At 42.5% G+C, this 22,536-nt stretch overlaps 1 protein-coding gene across 6 annotated transcripts in view; it reads left to right on the plus strand.

Annotated features, from left to right (window-relative positions):
• FMNL2 (formin like 2) overlaps positions 1-22,536 on the plus strand; it is a 332,804-nt gene that overhangs the window by 273,559 nt on the left and 36,709 nt on the right. For all 6 annotated transcript variants that reach the window (XM_047772630.1, XM_047772627.1, XM_047772632.1 and 3 more), the window contains one exon: positions 17,871-17,945. In XM_047772630.1, coding sequence (XP_047628586.1) covers positions 17,871-17,945 — 75 coding nt within the window. The remainder of the gene's footprint in view (positions 1-17,870; positions 17,946-22,536) is intronic.

Raw genomic sequence — 22,536 nt, forward strand, 5'->3', positions numbered from 1 at the left:
CCTAGTCTTCTGACTTTTTATTATCTATCTATATATTTTTTTTCAAGAAAATTACTGTATATATAATAATTTGTATATATATATATATATTTTTGCTCTTTAGGGCCACACACGTGGCATATGGAGGTTCCCAGGTAAAGGGTCGAATCGGAGCTACAGCTGCCGGCCTGTGCCACAGCCACGCAAGATCTGAGCTGCATCTGCAACCTACACCACAGCTCATGGCAACGCCGGATCCTTAACTGAGCAAGGCCAGAGATCGAACCCTCAACCTTATGGTTGCTACTCAGATTGATTTCTGCTGTGCTACAACGGGAACTCCCTCTATCATATTCTTTGATATGTCTGAGAAATTGCCTATAATGTCCACAAAAGTCTGGCTAAAAAAAAAAAAAAGCCCCCATTTAAAATCAGAGGGGAAAGAGTATTGAGGCTGCGTAGACTCTGCAACAAAAAAGCTTACTGTGATGCTAGCATTAAAACCCTGTGACGGCTTTGAGCTACCAGCTCCCCCAGGCTGCGGGGAGGTGCGCCTGGAATTCATCAGGATTCCGGATCGATTATAACTGTGTTCTCATCTGCTTCCAAAATGACAACATCTGGCTCTGACAAATAAGCCTTAGGCTCAAGTTTGGTTATTAAAGGCCCAGCACCTTCCCACTTCTGACCTTCCAGCACAGATAGACAGAGCCCTGTGAAATGAGTCACTCAAGGCCACCAGCTCTCTTATGCTCTGTACTCTTGGCATCAGCTGTTATTTTTTTCACCTATTGCTAAAAGGCTTCTGAAGTAAGCTGATGTGGTTGAGCTACTGGGCATCTGAGAGCACTCGTGCTACACATTATTAAGTTGATTTAGGGAAGCCTGTCAAGTTTTATTTACAGTGGGCCCAATTGGGCAGGAAGGAGAACAGACGTTTTGGTGTGCTTCCAGCATCCCTCAGCATTTAATTCCATCTAATCTAACCTCACAAACATTTGAAGGGTGTAGGATTATAAATCCAGCGCAAGACTATCTGAGTAACTCGTTCAATGGTGAAATTTTCAGCATTGAGAGCAGGGTACTTACTATTTTCAGTCTCTTCTCTGAACCGTAAGTAGTGCATTCTCTCAGATCTCAAACTCTGGGAGCAGCTGTTCTGGAGCATGTGTGCGTTTTGCCAATATTGGCCAGAATTCAATTGATCTCATTCACCTGGACTCTTCTCTGGCCTGTCCATCTTCCTAGGATCAGGAAGCAAAGTCACAAGGTTATCTTTTGGACTGTGTATTCACTGTGGCAGTTATTGCTTGTTCATAATGAGTTACCCTGACCTCAGCTTTCTGAAGCTCAGGGGCCCTGTAGATCAGGAGGTCGGGCTGGCCGTGGCAGAGATGATTGTCCTTGCTCTGAGTGTCTGGGCTCTCGTCATTGAAGATCTGACTGACCAGGGGCAGGATTTACTTGGAGGCTTCCTCGTCATGAATTTAGCTTCTGGGCTGAGATGACTCAAAGGCTGAGCTCAGCGGAGTCGGTCAACTGTAGTGCATCCATATAGGGCTCCACGTGACTGGAGCCTCCAGTAGTCTGACAGCTGGCTTCCAAGAGGGAGTGCCCAGGAAGGAGCATCTGCAGAGCAAGAATTCGAAGAGACAGAAGTCACAGTATGTCCTCTGAACTAGTCTCTGAAGTCATCAGTGTTGCTTCTGCTGCATTTTCTTGGTGACAAGTGAGTGGCTAAGGCCAACCAAGGTGCAAAGGGGAAGGTGGCAACTTCACTTCTTGATGGTGGAACATGAGGGTCACAGGGCAGAAGAGCATTCTAGTGGGAGAGACAGCTTAGTCATTTTTGGAAAGTACAGTTCACCTCTATAACTTTTTAAGAATTATCAGTTTATTTCCATCTGTTCCTCTTCTGTTTTCTCTGTCTCCTTCACCCACGGTAACACTTTTTTCATTGGAGAGAGAAAGGATGGTTATTACTTTGAAGCCAGTATGCTATGCTTGGGCAAACAGCTGTTTGTGAGAGCTGTTTTAGAGGAGAAAGGAGCCATCTTTACAGGATTTCTGAGCCCCTGGTAGTGAACTAGTTACTGCTTTATCATCTGTATCTTTATCATGCAGTGAGGAATTGAAGGCTAGTACCCTACTACTGATCATCAAGGAATGAGTCATGCTAACTTACTGGAGAAAATTTTCATGAGTATTTGAGTGCCCTTATGTTTGACAAACATCGATAAACACAGCAAATAAGAAGATGAATAAGACCCTTAAGAGCAAGCATCCCAGTCTAGTTAAGGATGCACATATTTCTGTAGTTATCCTACTAGGCTATATAAAAGTAAATGCCAGGTTCTTTGCAAAGAGGAAGAACAGCCAGCCACGAGGAGGAGGGGACAGGAGGGCAGACATGGGGAACGAGCTTTCTGGGGAGGTTTCCTATAGGAAAGGGTGCCTGGGCTCAGTTTAGGATGAATGAGAATTAACCAGGAATGCTCATTCCTCATCACTGCTGTAACAAATTGCCACAAGCTTTAGTGGCTTAAAACAACACAAATTTATTATCTTGCCCTTCTTTTGGTCAGATGTGTAAAAAAATGGTGGTTTTCTTCCAGGAAGCCATTTCCTTGCCCTTTCAGCTTCTGGAAGTTGCTTCTGCTTCCTAGAAGATCTTGGCTCGTGGCCTCTTCTCTGACTCTGATCCTCTGGCTTCCTTCTTGTAATGATCATTGTTCTTACATTGGGCCCACCACAGTTGTCCAGGATAATCTCCCCATGTCTAAATCCTTAATCATATCTGCAAAGTGCCTTTTACCTGTAAGGTAAATATTCACAGGTAACAGGGATTAGGGCAGAGACACCTTTGTGGAGGCCATTATTCAGCCTGCCACACCAGGTAAAGATGCCCTTTTATACAAAGAAGGTGGCATCTTCATAAAGCTTTAAGAACTGTCGTTTCAAGAAGGCAGGATGTGGGAAGAGAAAAGGTGAGATAGGAAGTAAGGGCCAGATCGTGAGACAACCCCCCGTCCTCGGCTCTTCTCCCCAAATCTTCATATTGCCCAGTGGACTGAAAGCAACAAGGAGCAGTGGCAAGAAATGAATTCCTTGTTCTTCTCTAAGCACTGCTGTTAAGATCGACTCTCTCGGTGAGTCAAGAAATGACTGTTTTATTTTGCAGCAAAAATCAGGTGGTTGGGCTCAGCATGAGGTCACTTTGACAGAGCAGGGTGTGCTTGGGGTCTGAGGTTTCTTTCAGACATTTTGCCATTCACATTTCTCACTCCTTGGGCCTTTTCCTCCAATGACAGCAGCTCCTGTATTCATTCGTTCTAACATCTTCAGGATTTTCCTTTGATATGGGCCCAAGACAGCTTTTTTAAAAAGAAAAGAAAAAAGTACCCAAAAAAACCCAAAAACAAACAAACAAAAGGCATTCCAGTTGTGGTGCAGTGAAAACAAATCTGACTAGGAACTATGAGGTTCGTGTAGGTCGCAGATGCGGCTTGGATCCTGCTGTAGCTGTGGCATAGGCTGGTGGCTGTAGCTCTGATTTGACTCCTAGCTTGGGAACCTCCATAGGCCGCAAGTTCAGCCTTTAAAAAAAAAAAGAAAAAGAGGAGTGTTCCCGTCGTGGCGCAGCAGAAATGAATCTGACTAGGAACCATGAGGTTTCGGGTTCGATTCCTGGCCTCACTCAGTGGGTTGAGGCTCTGGCATTTCTGTGAGCTGTGGTATAGGTCGCAAACGTGGCTCCAATCTGGCGTTTCTTTGGCTGTGGTGTAGTCTGGCAGCTACAGCTCCAATTAGACCCCTAGCCTGGGATCCTCCATATGGTGCAGGTACAACCCTAAAAAGACAAAAAAAAAAAAAAAAAAAAGAAAGAAAGAAAGAAAAAAGAAAAATACAGTAGGATAATGGTACCTGGGGCAGATGAGATTATCAGGTATCTGGTGACCATTTGTAGAGATGATTTGCTTCTCATCCTGACTTTAATAAGACCCTCTCCTCTCTCCACAAGCCTTAGTGACAAATGGTGTACAGCAGGGAGCATCATCTTCTAGTTCATTTGTAGCAGCCCCCACCCCCCCTTTTTTTAAACTGGGTGTTGTTGCCTCCTTGTTTTTAATTCATGTAAAAATGCCATTTCTGTAACCTGTGCCCTTTGCCAACTGTGAAACAGTTGGCCATTGTGCCCTGATACCATATTCTAGGCAGGTAACAGTGAAAGAGCTTGAATGAAAGCAGCGAGAGCTGTGTGTTACTTTAAGGCCCCAGAGACTCAGGAGCAGAGGCTGGCACAGGGCCCTCAATGTGGAACTCTCACTTGGGAAGTGTTTCTTTGATATGTAGAAGGATAGTCTATGAAGCCCTCTGCCGTGAATTGATAAGAGAATTGGAATCAAAACTCTTCTAGCTTTAGCAGTATCATCAACAACCATCAGAATGGGAATTTCCAGTTCCCACTCAGATTTGGTTGTCATTCTGGTGTTTTTATTTCTGCAGAATAAGATTAAAGGGTCTTTAACTTTAGGTTAACCTTGGTTTCTTTTGCTTTGTGAAAGAACTGCCCACTTATTCTCTCTTTGCCTTGCTCCACCCTGATTTGCATATTAAGGGTACACATTTTTTTAAGTCTGTGTCGTAGGACTTAAGTATATTTCAGTATCCTGTATTTGTTCTAGCTGTTATTTATTGGTTTTTCTTTTTAGGGCCACACCTATAGCATATGGAACTTCCTGGGCTAGGGGTCAAATCAGAGCTGCAGCTGCAGGCCTACACCATAGCCACAGCAACTTGGGATCCTGAGCTGCGTCTGAGACCTTACGACAGTGTCTGAGACCTTACGGCAATGGCAGATCCTTAACCCATTGAATGAGGCCAGGGATTGAACCCACATCCTCATGGATACTAGTCCAATTCTTACCCCACTGAGCCATGACCGACCCTTCTCTCCTAGCTGTTTTTCAAAGTAGCTTTAAATCAGTGAAAATAGAAATAATTGCTTTTAAATGTCAACTATAGTTTATTTTAGTTGTTATGAAGTACACTGGTAAGCAGTAGCTAAGCTTCAGATGCAGGACCACATTAACCATCTTACTAAATACGCTTCTAGGTTCAAATAGAGCCATTAAAATAATTATGAAAATGCTTGTAGTGGATCTGTTAACTAGGGGATGGCTAAGACAGGTCATATATATGTATCTGTGTATATGTATATTATGATGTATGTGCATGTGCTACGAGTAACAGTGGAAAGACATATTTATGCATAGTAATAAGCCCTGAAACCAGGGAAGGGATTTGGAGTGGCAGTGTTGCTTCTAATTTGTATGCGTGTTTATTTCTACTGCTTATAATGTTTGGGAAGTAACTTTTTTTTTTTTTTGTCTTTTTGCTATTTCTTTGGGCCGCTCCCGCGGCATATGGAGGTTCTCAGGCTAGGGGTTGAATCGGAGCTGTAGCCACTGGCCTACGCTAGAGCCACAGCAACGCGGGATCCAAGCCACGTCTGCAACCTACACCACAGCTCACGGCAACGCCGGATCGTTAACCCACTGAGCAAGGGCAGGGACCGAACCCACAACCTCATGGTTCCTAGTCAGATTTGTTAACCACTGGGCCACAACGGGAACTCCGGGAAGTAACATTTTGTCTTATGTGGCTAAATGTCCCTCTTGTGCAGCGTGAGATTTTCCCTTCCAGGAACATTTTGTTTGAATTGCTTTCTCTTGTCCTTTCTAAAGATGCTCAGTTATCTTTTATGTAAAATCTCTCCAAAAATAAAGGCATTGATCATTACTCCTTTTTCTTTTCCAGGATTAATAATGTCAGAATTCTTTGGAAATTCTAGAGAGTTGCTGAACAAATATATTTCTTACCAAAGAAAAAGCACTGTTATAAGATCAGGAGGGTTTAAAAGAACAAAAAAAGTATGATTTTTGTTCCACAAAATATCCATTGCCTTTGGAAAGACCAGACTAGGAGTTTCCATTGTGGCTCGGTGGTAATGAACTTGACTAGTACCCATGAGGACTTATGTTCGATCCCTCTCCTCACTCAGTGGGTTAAAGATCTGGTGTTGCTGTGAGCTGTGGCATAGGTTGCAGATGTGGCTCAGACCTGATGTCGCTGTGGTATAGGCTGGCAGCTCCAGCTCCCATTCAACCCCTAGTTTGGGTATTTCAATATGCCACAGTTGCGGCCCTAAAAAGCAAAACGAAAAAAAAGGAGGAACACCAGACTAACATTAGTAGGTCTTTAGTTAAGGACCAAGTATATGCTAAAGCTAACAATAAATCAGAACTGTTAGAATTGTGTTTATATATGAGCTAAAGATAATGAGTGAGAGAACAGGCCTAACAGAGGTAATTGGGAATTGTGTGTGTGTGTGTGTTTCAAATAGAGAATAGGATTGTACCTAAGGAGGTGAACTCAACAGGGGCACCAAGCTAGGATGAGCTAGAAGCATGCTCAGAAGAGACCAGCACAGAACACAAAGTATAGTCACAAGGAGAAAAAGATACCTAGTAGGTCTGGTAATTTGTGCTGCTAAGTTCTTGCTTCAGGTGACAAGTTAGTCTAATGGGCTCACCATCCCTTCCAATTCTACAGTTTTATGATTTTTAAAAAATTTTGTCTACATGTGCCTCTGCGTGTAATATGTATGTTCAGATAGTTCTGTCTGAGAAAGATTAAGTGCTTCTTTAGCTATGGCTATAGAAACGAGGTACCTAGATAATAAAATGATAGATACAAAAATTTATGAACAGGAACGAAAAGTAATGTGTCCAGGAAGTTCCCATTGTAGCTCAGTGGGTTCAGGACCCCATGTAGTCTTTGTGAGGATGCAGGTTCAATCCCTAGTCCTGCTCAGTGGGTTAAGGATCTGGCATTGCCTCAAGCTGTGGCATAGGCTGCAGATGTGGCTCAGGTCGGTGTTGCCATGGCTGTGGTGTAAGCTGGCAGCTACATACAGCTCCAATTTGACACCTGGCCCAGATATTTCCATATGCCTTGGGGGCGGGGGGGGGGGCAATTAAAAAAAAAAAAAGTAATGTGTCCAAGGCCAGTTGGTAAGATAGTAACAAGCTTAAGACAGAAATAGATCACTGTGGTTTTAGACTCCATTGTGATTTTAGTCCCTAGTTCACTTTTATCACTATTGGGATGGCACTTAAGAAGTCTGCGTGTGGGAGTTCCTGTTGTGACTCAGCTGGTTGCAAACCCAACTACTATCCATGAGGATGCGGGTTCAATCCCTGGCCCTGCTCAGTGAGTTAAGGATCTGGTGTTGTCGTGAGGTGTGGTGTAGGTCACAGATGTGGCTCTGATCCCACCTTGCTGTGGTATAGGCTGGCAGCTGCAGCTCCAATTTGACCTCTAGCCTGGGAACCTCCATATGCTACAGGTATGACCCTAAAAAGACCAAAAAAATAAAAGTCTGCAGTGTCTTCCAGGAGCTTGCTGCTTCCCTAACCAGCAAGTGAGCTGCCTGTGCTGGGCACTCTGTGGGTGCCTGACTCTAGTAGGATCCAGTCTCTGAAAGCATCCTGGCTTGAGCAGTGTTTGAAAGGCTGGGCTTTTGAGTCAGTGTTGAAGCTCTTTGGTTCCTGTTCACTGTAGGTCCACAGCCAGTTTTTATTCCTTTCACCACAGTGGTGCTTGTGATTCCCGCCCAACTCTTTCATTCTGTGTATCGATCTGCCAAGACTATATAGTCAGACTCAGTTTTCATTCACAACAATTGACTGAAACACATGCAGTAGAAGAAATGGCTCAGCAGTTCCTGATTATGTTCCAACAATCACTGTCAGTCCCCTTTCCTCATCAAGTGGAGTCTCTGACAGAGTTTCCCCAGAGCTCTGAATCACTGCAGAGTGGAAATGGCCAGTCACAGTAGCATGAGCTATAGTTCTCTCTTGTTTCAGTAGTTTGGTCTTGGCCATGGAAAATGAGGGTTCCTTCCCCACCAGTAAGCATGCCAGCAACACAGGTGGTAACCCAGATTCACTGGTACACCACTAAGAATAACACTGAATTTTCCATGTTGAAGTATTTTCCAGAAATAGGTGTAAAGCCAGGGAAGAATGTATTCTATGTGGTAGGTATCAAGGGCATGTTTGGTGCATTGGTAAAATCATCTTTTGGTTCCTTGGGTGTTTGTTCTTGGCTGGTCCATTGGATTAGGGTCCACTGTTAGGACTTTATTTAACCTTATTTATCTGCTAAAGGTCCTGTTACCAAATGGAGTTGAATTGAGGGTTAGAGCTTTAAGATGAATTTTGTAGAGACATAATTCAGTTTGTAACAGTGGCATTATTTTACACTTTTATACCTCTTTTAAAGTGTGGCTTAATAAAAGGTAGCTTCATTCTCGTATCTGCTTCTGTGTTCAATTGCTTGTGTTGTTTTGGTTGAAGTAGTTAAACAAAATCCAGCACCATGAAAATACGCAGATGGAGAAGGAAGTATTTTATTTTATTTTTATTTTTTATTTATCTTTTGTCTTTTTAGGGACACACCCATGGCATGTGAAGGTTCCCAGGCTAAGGGTTGAATCAGAGCTGTAGCTGCCAGCCTATACCACAGCCACAGCAATGCCAGACCCAAGCTGCACCTACAACCTACAGCTCACAGCAACAATGGATCCTTAAGACACTGAGCGAGGCCAGGGATTGAACCTGCATTCTCATGATTACTAGTCAGATTCGTTTATTCTGAGCCACAATAGGAGCTCTGAGAAGGAAGTATTGTAAACAGCATTTTCAAATTATATTCTTTTTTGATACTGTACTATACAAACACTGCATAAGTAGTAGTTTCTTAAAGGTTAGTTGCAAAGTAGAATCTGAAGCAATAATAATGAACTTCTTGCACTCTCACATTAAAACTTACTAACTTATCTTGCACTTTGTTGAACGTATGCATAATTTTGTAACAGTATACAGTGGTCACTTGGGAAAATATCAATTCACTGAATTGTTCAGATCCTCAAAATATTGATATACTTCATAATGCAGTATTTTTAAAAATCAATGTTCGTTACTATTACCACCACTCTTACCAGAAAAGTCTTTAAATGTTGGAAAGCTGTCAAGCTCATGGTGGATACAAATTTTCCAAAGTTCTCATTTTTACTTGAAGGCTCAGTTTTTAAACAAATATTATCAGTTGTTGTCTTTGAAGTAAAAGGCTCATTTCATTGATTTTCAAGAAAATAACTTCCAAGTACATGAGTCTAAATAACTAGTTTGTCAGTCTCTCAAAAAGGAAAAAGTGGCTAGTTCAGCTTACAGCTAGAGTAATTACAGAAATGCTTTCCCTCAAAACAACCATATGTTAATATGCAATAAGAGTGCTCTATGCAGGCTTCTCATTTTCTCATATAGAATATTAAAAGGTGTGTATCCAGGGGTGGCAGTTTAATGAAGTTAATACTTTTACTTGCATTATCAAGAATATTAAGTGAAACTGGCCTTTAGAAAACAACAGAGACAGCCTGGCTGTGATAAATACAATGACTACTAGTATAATTGGGTGTCATTGCCTTGATTTGTGTTAAGGCACCAGTAGTTTTATTCACCTACTGACTGTTCCTTTTGCACCACCCAGACCCCTCACAGTTTTAGAAGACCCCACTTTAAGACCTGCTGCCCAAGTCTCTTGTCTGCTGTCATCCTGGATGGGGTGGAAGTGGTTACAGGAACTGAGAGCTGAGTCCTCCTGAGGAAGGCCTGGAATTGGGGCAGAGCACTGAAGAAAGTAGAAGAAATATGAAATGAGAGTTAGAAGGGAGCAGCGGACAAACCTTAGGCGTTTGCCTATTTGTGGTCTGAGGTCTTTGATCTAGCAAACAAAGAGTCCTTGTCTTTAAGGGCTCTGAAGTCTTAGCACATCTTTGTTTGACTTAATTTCATTTGTTGTGATTCATGCAGGAGGAGAGCATGGGTTGACGTCTGCCTCTAGAGCAGGTCCAGAGGTCTGTGGTCATAATGCTGCAGGATTTACACAGCTCCTGCCATGTGCTGTTGCCATGGTTTAGTGAACGCGTGATGGTCACTAGAAATGTGTCATTGTGTCCCCACCCTTTCCTTGCTTGAGCAAATTGGGTTTGTGTTCAAAGGACAGAGTTGAGAGGAAAAATGAATGGAATATAGGATAGTGTTAGGCTTTCTTCTACTGTCAAGGGATCCAGCTGGCAAGTTGTCCCAGAGATGACCAAAGGCTTACATCCCATTTAAAGATCAGATGTTTTAAAGAACTTGAAAGTACTGTGATCTTGCTGTAGCGCTAGAAGCCTTGAAAGATCTGTATGTATCCTTACTGATGACTAAGAGATTTGAGTCTTGCATTGAAGCCAGAGATTCAAGCTGGACATTAGGACTATTTATGAAAGATGTCATTGATGAGGAATTGTATTGTGGAGCCTTACTCTCTAGAATTTAATGAAGGTCATCTTTTTTTAGGGGAGTGATAAAAATGCATTTCTCATTTAAGGTGTGGTATGTCAACAAGTCATCCTCTAGGGATTTTACTAGCCCTTTGCGTCTATGTCAGGATTCTTTATTCAGTACAACAAAATATATGCATAGAAAGTAAAACAGTCATCTGGATGCTTTTTGTGCCTTGTGCCAAACATCTGGATATTTGGAAACATCTGGAAAAGCAACTGAAGCTTTCATAGGGGTGCTTAACATTATGTGGATGAAGCCTCTGGTTCCTGATCAGATGTCTGCGAGTCCAAGATGGATATAACTGTTTTATGAATTTAGAAGGAGAGGGGGCTGGACCAATTGTAGCCTGCTCAGTTGTTTAGTTTTTGTTTCAGTAGAGTGAGATCAGGTTGTTTCATTTCAGAATGCTTCCATCTGATGAATATTTCTGTATTTAAATTCCAAAGAGACGAAAGAGCCAGCAACAGGTTGGAATAGTCAGTCTCTGTCACAACAGCCATTTGGTGGCTGTGTTTGGAATGTCTGGTCACCCATGGTCGGGGGTGGGAGTAGATAGTAGACACCCACAATCACAGAACAACCTGAGAAAAGTGGTTTTGTTGAGCCATCATGGTGTCAGTAATCTTTAGATTGCTGGTACTCTGGATGGAAGGTAAAAGATGCTTTCACCTAGGACTAACGATGCAATAACTGTTTACTTCATGGAGCCCTGAAAAGAAAACGGAACTTTTGTTCCCGGACAGACCCTGAGAAGGGGAATCTAAGCAGTCATAATAGATGGTGCCTTTAAAACAGTGCCTTCCTGCAGGGAGCCCTGTGGATCACAGGGGCCCATTGTAAGAAAAGAAAAAGAAAGTATTGAGGCAGGCGCCAGGCAACGGGGCAAGAAGGAAACACTTAAGCAAGGGGCCTTTAATTTTTATATAACTAACCCAGAAGCATGCTTTATAGCCACCTCATAAGTCAGACCTCAGTCTGGCTGCAGACTTTGTGTAGTGCCCTGGGAGCTGTTGCTGGGGGAAGCCAAAGACAGTCACTGACCTTGATGAGGACTGAGAGGTGGTGGTTCATTTCAACATCTGGCGAGCAAGATAACACTCTTTATTACAGGGCTTTTGTAAAACCACCTTTTTTCTGCTCTTAGCCTTTCGGGAAATCATTCCCTAAACTCTCCCCACCCTTAGAGCGCTTTAAACCACTGCTTGTTTTGCAACTAGGACCCCCAGTTTATCCAAATGGTTTGGGACACTGTTGGGAAATGTTTTTCCCAGATGTTGGAGAATAGGATTGAGTTGTTTTTTGGCAGGAGCTACCCTTTTGCTTCAGCTCCCCTTGCAGTGAAAATGCAAATGCATCTTGCTTGCCTTGGGTGTGGCCCATTTGATCTGGGCAGGGCAGGGTTTATCCGCTTTACCAGTGGAGTGAGCCAGATACCTTGAGATAGTGCTTTGGCCTTCAGCTGGGTGCTCAGGGCCTGCAGAGCCTAGTGCTTCTCGCTTAGTTTGGTTTGTGCAGAGCTTCCAGGCCAGTCAGTTTGGGAATATCACTTTATATTACCATGCCTAGGTTAGAATTTGAGAGCTTCAAGATATTGAGTGAGAGAATTTTTTTTTTCTAACTTTTATTAGCAATGAAATCTTTCAATGAAACTCCCCCCCCCCCCCCGCCCAGAAATCTTACCAGGTGACTTGATATAATAAAGCAGAGTTGGATAAATGAAGATAGAGGTCTCAAGACCTTATTTGTGCTTTTCCTTTTCCCCCCAGGGCCCCCAGCCCTGGTGCTCCCCGCCCATGTTTGAATCATCCCAAGCTTTCCTCTGTAACTCTTTTGGCTTTCTAGAAAAGGGTTTGTAAAACCAACAGTATAATCTAAGACTCTCAAATCAATGGATATGAGAACCAAATTCCAGGGAGGTTTACTGAATTGCCCAAGCTCACAGCAAAGTGGTGGTGGGGCTGTGACTTATAACCTAGGTTTTATGTCCCTCTTTTGAATATGCCACATTGACCCATTTCTGCCCTCCTAATCTCATCATCCCCACCAGTGTTAGAGCTTAAAAGTGCACAGGACTGGATGTGTTAGGCAGGACCCCACAGGGATGGGTGGATGGGTGCCTGTGTTCACAGACAAGTCTGTGGTACAGGATCAATCCCAGCCTGAGTGTGTTTTTTTGTTTTTATCTTTCTATGGCCACACCTGCAGCATGGAAGTTCCCAGGCTAGGGGTCGAATTGGAGCTGCAGCTGCAGGCTTATGCCACAGCCACAGCAACACCAGATCCTTAACCCACTGAGTGAGGCCAGGGATCGAACCCACACACTCATGGATGCTACATCTGGTTCTTAACCCGGTGAGCAATAATGGGAACTCCCTAGCCTGAGTGTTTTCACTTTACACAGTATTAATCAGGGTCAATGAATTTATTCACATGAGACTGATTTATAAATGATTTATATATGAAGATACGTCTTAAGTTTACGGGTAGAGTATATGCTTTTCCAGAACATGTGCTTTTTTTCTCCCTAGTTGGCTTACTTTTGATAGTCCTGGCTGCCAGCAGTGGAAGGCTAGTTCCTGATGGATCAGGTGCCTCTCTAGTCTCTGTTCAGCCTGCCTACGACTGTTTCTCTCTAATTCACTCCCTACCCTACCTGCTTCAAAGGCCTTTTGTTTTTGATAGAGGATATCAATGTCAAAGCTAATGGGAGAATGAGAAATGCCAGTGACTATAGAAAAGTCAAGAAATAACAGATTTCAGTTGCGATAGTACAGATGTTTTACTTGAAAGTTTTCGTATATCGTCTGGACTTTGTTGGCAGATGGAAGTTGTGTGAAGCAGGTTAGAATGTGCAGTAATATATACATGCAAACATGTGCCTGGCCCTCCTATATGTTTCGATGGAGCCCCTTGAGAACATCCCCACGAAGGCCGTTGGGTAGATTCAGTGTCTTGTTCCTTTCATCCTCATCAGTTTTCTCAACGAGGCCAGTTTCAAAGGACAGAAGAGGCATTTACCATGATGATTTCATTTGAACCAAGCGTGTGGAGGTGGTCCAGATGTGAGCTGTATGAATTGAGACAACCTTCCTTTGATGTGGGATGAGACCAGCCTTCCCCAAACATATCTTACCATTTCCTGTGGGATTGTAGTATACACTGGTTTAATGATTGCTCAAGTAATATGGAAACAAATGTGAGTCTGGCTTGCACGCTTCCTTTTTTTTCCCAGCAGAAATGAAGGGAGCCTCGGGATCCATGCTGTTCCTATGCAGCAGTGTCAGAAAGTACCACCCTGAATTCATTAGTTGAGATTGATGGCAGAGCTGTCTGTCCAAATCTTTCCAGAGAGGGTCTTGGTGGAGCTGACCGGAGGGGCTCTTACTAGTTCTTACAGTGGATGAGGAGCATGGTCAGTCTTTCAAGGTTTCCCCAGCCTGGCATCTGTGGTGTTTTATGCATTTGGATCATTGTCACCAAGTTCATAGGTGCTGTAAATTGGAAGACATTTAAGTCTATTTTTAAAGATTAAAGGTATTGAATACTCTGTTTTATAATGCAGATATTCTCAGCATGGATTTGACTGTTGACAGGATGAGAGATTTCTAGGAGTTACTGTTGTGGCTCAGAGGCAACAAACCCGGCTAGTAACCATGAGGACGCAGGTTTGATCCCCGGCCTCACTCAGTGAATTAAAGATCTGGCATTGCCACGAGCTGTGGTGAAGGTCGCAGACTCGGCTCAGATCCTCAGTTGCTGTGGTGTAGACTGGCAGCTGCAGCTCTGATTCAACCCCTAGCCTGGGAACCTTCATATGCTGCAAGTGAGGCCCTAAAAAGCAAAAACTTTAAAAAAATTTTTTAAAAAGAGGGATTTCTAAAGAAAGACATATATCCAGGGCTTCTCTTAATGTCTTTTTCACTCTTATCTATCAGGACTCTTAGTATACTGACTCTGGGGATCTTTATTCAGCTTGAAATTAATCAAATATTACTTATTCTGTATTTGATGCCATCTCTTTTTATTAATAATCTGAGTAGCTTTCTTGCTGTCTGCATATGCTTTCCTCAAGCCATATAAAATCTATTTTCTTTAATGTCCTGGACACAATACCTAATTATTTTGGGAGTTAGCTTATAATTAATGGTACCTATGCAGGAACACTGAGCCATTACCTGCCACATTCCTATGATACCCAGTTACAGTAACTGTGTTGGTTTTTTGAGTAGTTAATTGGAAGTTGAATGAGTTGTAGAGTTAATGATGTAGCTATCCAGTTTACAGTTCGTAGTCAGAAAGTCTGAGGATTTAATCAGCTAGTCTAATGACATATATGCCACTGGTTCCCAAATGTTGGTCCAACAATTATGAGTACTTTTTAAAAACATGAATTCCTGGTTCTATCTGTGGAGACTCTCATTCAGTCAGTACTGATTTTGACTCTAGGAATCATCCATTTTTAGAAGTTCCGTGGGAGATTGTAGTGCACAGACATCAAGTGCTTGCCCGATGGGATGATTACGGCTTTTCATAATAGCATTTTTCATCTCTGTTGGTGTCTTAGCTAATTCTGGAATGCCTTCGCTATTGTCTTAAATGAGCATTCTGGGCTCTGTGGGAGAAGGAACAAGGCTGGCAGTTGGGGACCTGATTCTAGCCTCTGCATTAACGTTGCATCGAGTCAGAGTTATTTGTGCCGTCTGGGTGTCAGTCTCATTCATAAACTGAGGGCACCAGATTCCTCAAGGTACTTTGCGGATTCCTGACATTCTTTGGTTTGCAAGGTTTTGCCCTCCTAGGAATTGTGTTCATTATCTCTGTTCACGGTGGCTACCGCCTCTTCTAGCTCAGTGAATGCCTAGCCACTCAACAGAACATTCATCACAGCCTGCTTCTCAGAAAAGCTAGTAGCTATCCTCAGGTCCAGAACCACTTCTCTTCCTTTCTTTTGTCCCTGCCTGCCTCTCAAAACAGATTGAAGTCAACTGTCCTGATGGGAAACAAGTTGTTATATTGAGGTTTCTCTTCAAGAAAACGGACCCTTTCTATACCAAGCCTTGGGAGTATTCACTCTTTGGGCTTTTCCCCTCCCTCTCTTCCTCCCTTCCTTCCTTTCTTTTTGGCAGTCTAGGGAGACTTGTGCCTTTGGGCTCAAGGTGTGAGTGAAGTCGTGGTCTAAGGAGCTGGTCCTGCCCTGGCACACCCCATTCACCAAGCCATTGTTTGCAGGAACTTGCAGCATATTCTCTAGAGGGACTGATGGGGGCCAGGGGCAGAACATGGCATCCTTTAAATCTCTGGTTCTTAGTCTTTGCAGGGCATTGAAATAGGCCATAGTGCTTTTCAAATTGTATGCAACCATGTCACTCCTCGCCCCAACTGGGCCTCCTGAATCAGGCTCTATAGGATGGGGTCTGACACACATTTTTCGAAAGCTCTATTTTAATGGCTGCAATGATGGCACATGAAAGTTTCCAGGCCAGGGACCGAATCTGAGCTGCAGCTGCAGCAGTGCCGCATCCTCTAACCCAGTGCACCAGACCTGTGCCTCCACAGCGACCCAAGCTGCTGCAGTCAGGTTCTTTAACCCACTGTTCCATAGCAGGAACTCCTTAAAGGCTTTTCTTTAAACTCTCCCTTCTGAAGCCTCCTTCCCTTAACCTCCAGACTGGGCCCATGTACTGTTCCTCTGTCTTCTCTAATTCTCTTTTGTTAAGACGGGTATAGGAAAATGGGGAGTTGTCATCAGAATAGAGTAAACTGTGGTCTGAATCTGGAAGGTTGCTCATCTTAATTTTCTCAGCACTTGGGAAACTGCCACTAAAGATTTACTCTAGTCCCTGTCCGCAGTGGTCTTGATGATTTTGTTTTACTCTAAAACATCGTGGGGAGTGGTAGTAAGTCATGCACCCCTTCTGTTAAGGATATTTTAACGTAATTTCTTATTTATCTTCTCTATTCAGTGCATTTGACAAATACTGAGGATTTACAGTATGCTAAGGAAGAATTATTCTAGATGCTGAGGATAGAATAGTGAAAAATAAAATAAAATTCTGCCTTTATTGGACATTCTCTTCACCAAAATATATTTGTGTGTTGTATGTACATACACATAGGGAAATTTTTTTTTTTTTTTTACAGCCACACTCCCAGCATATGGAAGCTTTCAGGCTAGGGGTCAAATCAGAGCTACAGCTGCCAACCTATGGGCATCTGCAACCTACACCACAGCTCACAGCAATGCCAGATCCTTAATGCACTGAGCAAGGCCAGAGATCGAACCTACATCCTCATGGTTACTAGTCAGGTTCATTACTGCTGAGCCACAGTGGGAAGTCCCACATGGAATTTAAAATGGCAGAATTAAATGACTGCATTATAGCATTTTGAATATCATTTTAGGAGAAATCTTTAGGATTTAGGGTTAGCCTGTGTATTCCTAAGATCACAAAGGGAATCAGAACATTTAGTTAAACATGTTGAAACCTGGATTAAATTCCCAAAATCTTAAGACCAGAGACTGTATTTTACCAACACAACAAGTAGCCCCGGGGTGTTCGGGTCAATATTTTGTGAAGGTGGAATGGATAAACCAGTGGGTTTAGGACTTTTCTCCCAAAAAGGTAGACAGGGACGCTGAAAGAATTAAAGTTCATCCTTTGATTTAGAGCGTAAGTATCCAGACAGGGGTTTTTTTTTTTGGTTCAAATCTTTCTTTGATTCTGTGTTTTTAATGTCTTGTCTTTAATTCGATGTGTATACAGAAAGAATACTTTGGGGCCTTGGAGTTCACAGTATTATATCTGCTTATTTTACCTGTTCAGCGAAAGCATGAATTGGAGCTGAATGTGTGTCTTTCAGTCCTCTGGAGTACTACTTCACAAATTACTGCAGATTTCTATGTTCACCTTGAATGAATTACTAGCTTCCTAAAGTTTTTGTGTTGCAGTTTATGCTTAAAATTATTTGATTCGGTCAGACATGATGTGAACATTTTGAATCGCTTCTCAGGAAATTTAAATACAAAATCATTAAAATCTTTTAGCATGTCTGTTTCAAAAGTACTTTTGTAAAAAGGAAAAGTGGTCACTTTTTTTTTAAACCATAAGCAATATTCTGGGCTTCTGAATCCCAGATAAAAGGATTGGTGGGACAAACAAAGATAACCAACCAGTGAAAGAAGAGCACATTTGGTATGGATTTCAAAATATCAAGAGAACATGTAAGAGAAATCTGGGGTCTGCTTTGGTCCTGGCTCACATTGCTATGTGTGCATTAACTAGTTTAGAAGGGAAGTAAGAGAGGAGGGAGAGAGTGTGTGAGAGGGGAAAAAATAGATGTTCTGGAAATATTGTTAACGCTGAAATTTCTGCTTCTAATTTTGGAGTGCTTGTGTTTGGAATTTCACATGCACAATGATAATGTGTGTTTCAGGTTTGTGGAGAAAAACAACGCTTTGAGAAGTTGATGGAACATTTCAGGAATGAGGACAATAACATAGATTTTATGGTGAGTTATTTCAGTACTACATTCAATAAAGTAAACTCAGTTTTAGCAGTTATTTCCTAAATCCATGTGTATTTATATACTACAGATACATATGTATGCATTTGTTACAAAGGATAGGGAATTGAGTATAATATGCTATAGATCCAATCTAGACTGGCCAACTTACACTGTATTTTACCTTTATGGCATTTATTTGTAGTTTGTTCTTTGCATACATACTATAGTAAAGGCCACAGGTATTGATTATAGTACTTTTGTACTATTTTGAACATTGCAAGGGGTGGAGAGCACCAACCCACCCCACGGTGGAAACCTCCTATTAGCTTAGAGTTGACTCTCTAGTTATCCACAGATTCAGCTGACAGTGGATTGTGTAGAATTTACTGTTGAAAAAAATTCAAGGAGTTCCCATTGTGGCTCAGCTGGTTAAGAACCCAACATAGTGTCTGTGAGGATGCGGGTTCGATCCCTGGCCTCGCTCAGTGGGTTAAGGATCTGGTGTGGCTGTGGCTGTGGCATAGGCCAGCAGCTGCAGCTCTGATTCGACCCCTAGCCTTGGAACTTCCATATGCCGCAGGTGTAGCCCTAAAAAAAGGAAAAAGAAAAAAATTCAAGTGTGAGTGGACCTGCCCAGTTCAAAATCTATGTTGTTCAAGGGTAAACTGTATTTATGCACAAAAAAAGAGGGGGAGGTAGGAGTGGAATAAAGTCATGCATTTGGGAAAAGGAAGCTCACCCAGCACAGGTGGCTGTGATAGCCAGCTTTAGCTGTCAGTAGTGCTGCATGAGAATCATTAAAGTAGAAACCCAGAGTGTTGACCATTTTGCCTTTTGCACACCTCCGCCAGTGGCCTTCCTCAGACTGTATCCTCAAAGACTAAAGTGCTTTGGTTTGTAGAATTGACTGAGTGAATACACAGCAGTGACTTTTTTTTCTCCCTTGATTTCCTGCTCTAGTAAGCCTGGGTAATACTGGAGGTCTCCTTAGCAGGGTAAAGACATGTGGTTCAGCAGCAAGACCGTCTTCTTCGAGTACAAAAAGCAAAGAGTTTGAGCACTTCTGAATTCATGTACCTAAATCTTAACCCTAGACTGTAGATGGAATCTACTATAGAGAATCTCCAGAGCCAGATTACCCTGGAGTGTAGCCAGATCTGCATTCTTTGACCCATTCCAGTTGACTTGGGAACTTCTGAACCCAGGTGTACTTGGGCTTAATTTCCCAGGTCACTGCTATCCTGGAGCAGATATCCCATTCAGTTCTTCCATTGTCAAGTCTTCTAAAGCCTTCAGTGACTATAAAACAATGGAACATAGCTTTGTAGATTACTGACCCTTTTATATGAAAAATATTTTCTGGGTCCTCAAATTTTACCTACATCCTGGTCTCCGCCTCTTCTGAAATCTGTATTGGTTGAAATCTCTTACAGAGCTTTTCTCTTCCATAAAGCGTATGTATACATGCTTTTTAAAAAGGTAAAAAAATAAATTTGAAACAAGGAGTACTTTTACCTTGCCTTTTTAATTCTTGTTATTTTGAAACATTTGCTCTGGTGACAAATAGGTAAAGAAGTTGTGCTCTGGCTCATTTGACCAGGTTCTTTCCTCTGCCTTCGTAGGGGGAACTTACTTGTTCCTTTAGAGCTGAGGTTGCAAAGTGGAGGCTCCCAGGCTGAAGCCAATATACAGGCTTGTGAGTTTAGGCTGACAGTGATGTCCTTTCATTTAAAAATTTGGAGGAGTTCCCTCAGTGGTGCAACAGGATCAGCAGTGTCTCTGGAGTGCTAGGACGCAGGTTCAATCCCTAGCCCATCACAATGGGTTAAGGATTTGCAGCTTGGATCTGATCCTTGGTAAGGGAACTCCATATGCCATGAGGTGGCCAAAAAAGAAAAAAGTATTTGGAAATTGGAAATTGTACCTAATAATACAGATTTCTGATTTTCTTAAAAATATTTGGAGTTCCCCTCATGGTGCAGTGGAAACAAACCCGACTAGGAACCATGAGGTTGCGGGTCCAATCCTTGGCCTTGCTCAGTGGGTTAAGGATCTGGCCCATTGCCCAGAGTTGTGACGTAGGTCACATATGCCGTGGGTATGGCCCTAAAAAGCAAAAAAAAAAAAGAAAAAGAAAAAGTCTGGTAATGCTAGGTTCTACTTATTTACTTCTTTTTTTTTTGGCCTGGCCCACAGCATACAGAAATTCCTGAGTTCCTGGCCTGAGATCAAACCTGAGCCACATCAGTGACAATGCCGGATCCTTAACCCACTAGGCCACCAGGGAACTCTGCTAGGCTCCTCTTCTTACAGAGTATCAGCAGCTGGTGCTGTGTAGTCCCTATTGCTTAAGTCCGAAGATATCCTTTCCAGTTTGTCACATTCCACACTATTCCCTATTGTGTTACACATAGCCCCCTTCACTTGTTTGTCATACCAGATCTCTCTGCCATTTGAGTTTCTACTGAACATACCATGTTGTTAAGCCCTTTTGAACACCTATACTGTTGACAAATGACAGCATGTTTCCTGTCAGTTCATTTATTCAAATGCATTGGGGACCTTATTTAGGGGCTGCTGGTATATGGGTATATGCTCAATTCATGTGCCATCCAGAAAATAGTTGCCTTGTAGGCATATTAAAAAACTCAACAGATCATTTAGACCTGCTTTCAGAAGAGAAATGGAAAGATGCCAGAATCCAACTTTTTTTTTTTTTTCCAGAAAATGAGGCTTTTCATAAACTGTCTTGGGAATGCACTTAAGCTGCACAACCTCCCAAACAATATATTCCTTTGTAAAACATAATATAAAGTCTTTGAATGTGGCACAGGACCTTTGTATATATCTTTTTTGTGGGCAAAAGAAACAAAAAAGTGACATAGTCTTTTTTAACTCATTTAATCACAGCACCTGAGGTCATTTTGAGTAACTTGCAGTAGAGTCCCCATGTAACCTAGAGAGTTTATACATCCTCCAGAGATACCCAGTGTATAACATTTACTCAGAGAGGAATCTAAAGTGTGGGAGGCCCTCCTGTAGCTCAGCGGTTAACAAACCTGACTAGTATCAATGAGGATGTGGGTTCGATCCCTGGCCGAGCACAATGGGTTAAGGATCCAGTGCTGTGGTGAGCTATGGTGTAGGGTGCAGATGTGGCTCAAATCCTACATTGCGGTGGCTGTGGGGTAGGCTGATGGCTGTAGCTCCGATTCAACCCCTAGCCTGGGAACTTCCATATGCTTCCGGTGTGACCCTAAAAAGACCAAAAAAATAAAATAAAATAAAATAAAATAAAGATAAAGGTTGGGGGGGGGGAGAGGAAGACTGAGGCAGTTTTCAGAATAAATGTGACTCTGAGTCCCTCAACCATTATACCTCCTGTAAGAGTCTCCATGTAACCATAGAGGGAAAGCACTGTGAGAGTTTTTCACTGTAAAGTGTCCCTATTGAAAGTGAAATCTAGGGAGTTCCCTTCACGGCTCAGTGGTTAACAAATCCGACTAGGAACCATGAGGTTGCAGGTTCAATCCCTGGCCTTGCTCAGTGGGTTAAGGATCTGGTGTTGCCGTGAGCTGTGGTTTAGGTCGCAGACATGGCTTGGATCCTGAGTTGCTGTGGCTCTGGTGTAGGCCGGCGGCTACAGCTCTGATTAGATCCCTAGCCTGGGAACCTCCATATGCCGTGGGTGCAGCCCTAGAAAAGGCAAAAAAAAAAAGAAAGTAAAATCTATATGTTAAACTCTATTCTGATATTTACTAAACTGGGGACTGGTTTTCTCTGTGGCAGAGCAGAGCCATCGATGCAGTTATGGGGACAAACTGGCAAATCCAGGGCTTTTATGGAATGGACACTGGTTGATTATTTAAAATGGAAAGATAGGTCAAAAGTTCTGTTACTATCCTGATGCTGGGGCCCGCAGTGAAGTTTTTAGAAGTTATTACTTTGTGATGTGATTGCAGGTGATTTAAATATTCTTCATTGTAATAATTTTCACATTTTCTATGATGTGCCTATAAAAACATATAATTTGTTCTCTATGCCAATAAGATTTTTTAAAAAATACCTTTACTGAGATGTAATTAACATACCTTCCAGCCTATACATCTAAAGTGTACAGGAGGTCCAATTGTGGCTCAGAGGGTTAAGGACCCAGTGTAGTCTCTATGAGGATAGGGGTTTGATGCCTGGCCTCTCTTAGTGGGTTAAGGATCTGACATTGCTGCAAGCTGCAGTGTAGGTTGCAGATGCAGTTTGGATCCAGCGTTGCTGTGGCTGTGGTGTAGGCCGGCAGCTGCAGCTCTAATTTGACCCCTAGTCCAGGAACTTCCATATGACACAGTTGTGGCTGTAAAAAAAAATAATAATAGTAATAAATTGTATGGTTTGATGCATTTTTAGTGTATTTGGAGGGTTGTGCAATCACCACTGTGGTCTAAGAACACTTTGTTGGCTGCTCCCCACACAAGAATTCTGTACCCATTAGCAGTCATTTTTCCCATCCCCAGTCCTAGACTGTCCATTTCTACAGATGTTCCCATTCTGGATATTTCACATGAATGGAATCATCATATGTGTGGCCTTTAGTGACTGA

The sequence above is a fragment of the Phacochoerus africanus genome, chromosome 3 (genome assembly GCF_016906955.1).
Source record: "Phacochoerus africanus isolate WHEZ1 chromosome 3, ROS_Pafr_v1, whole genome shotgun sequence".
Classification (NCBI taxonomy): Eukaryota; Metazoa; Chordata; class Mammalia; order Artiodactyla; family Suidae; genus Phacochoerus; species Phacochoerus africanus.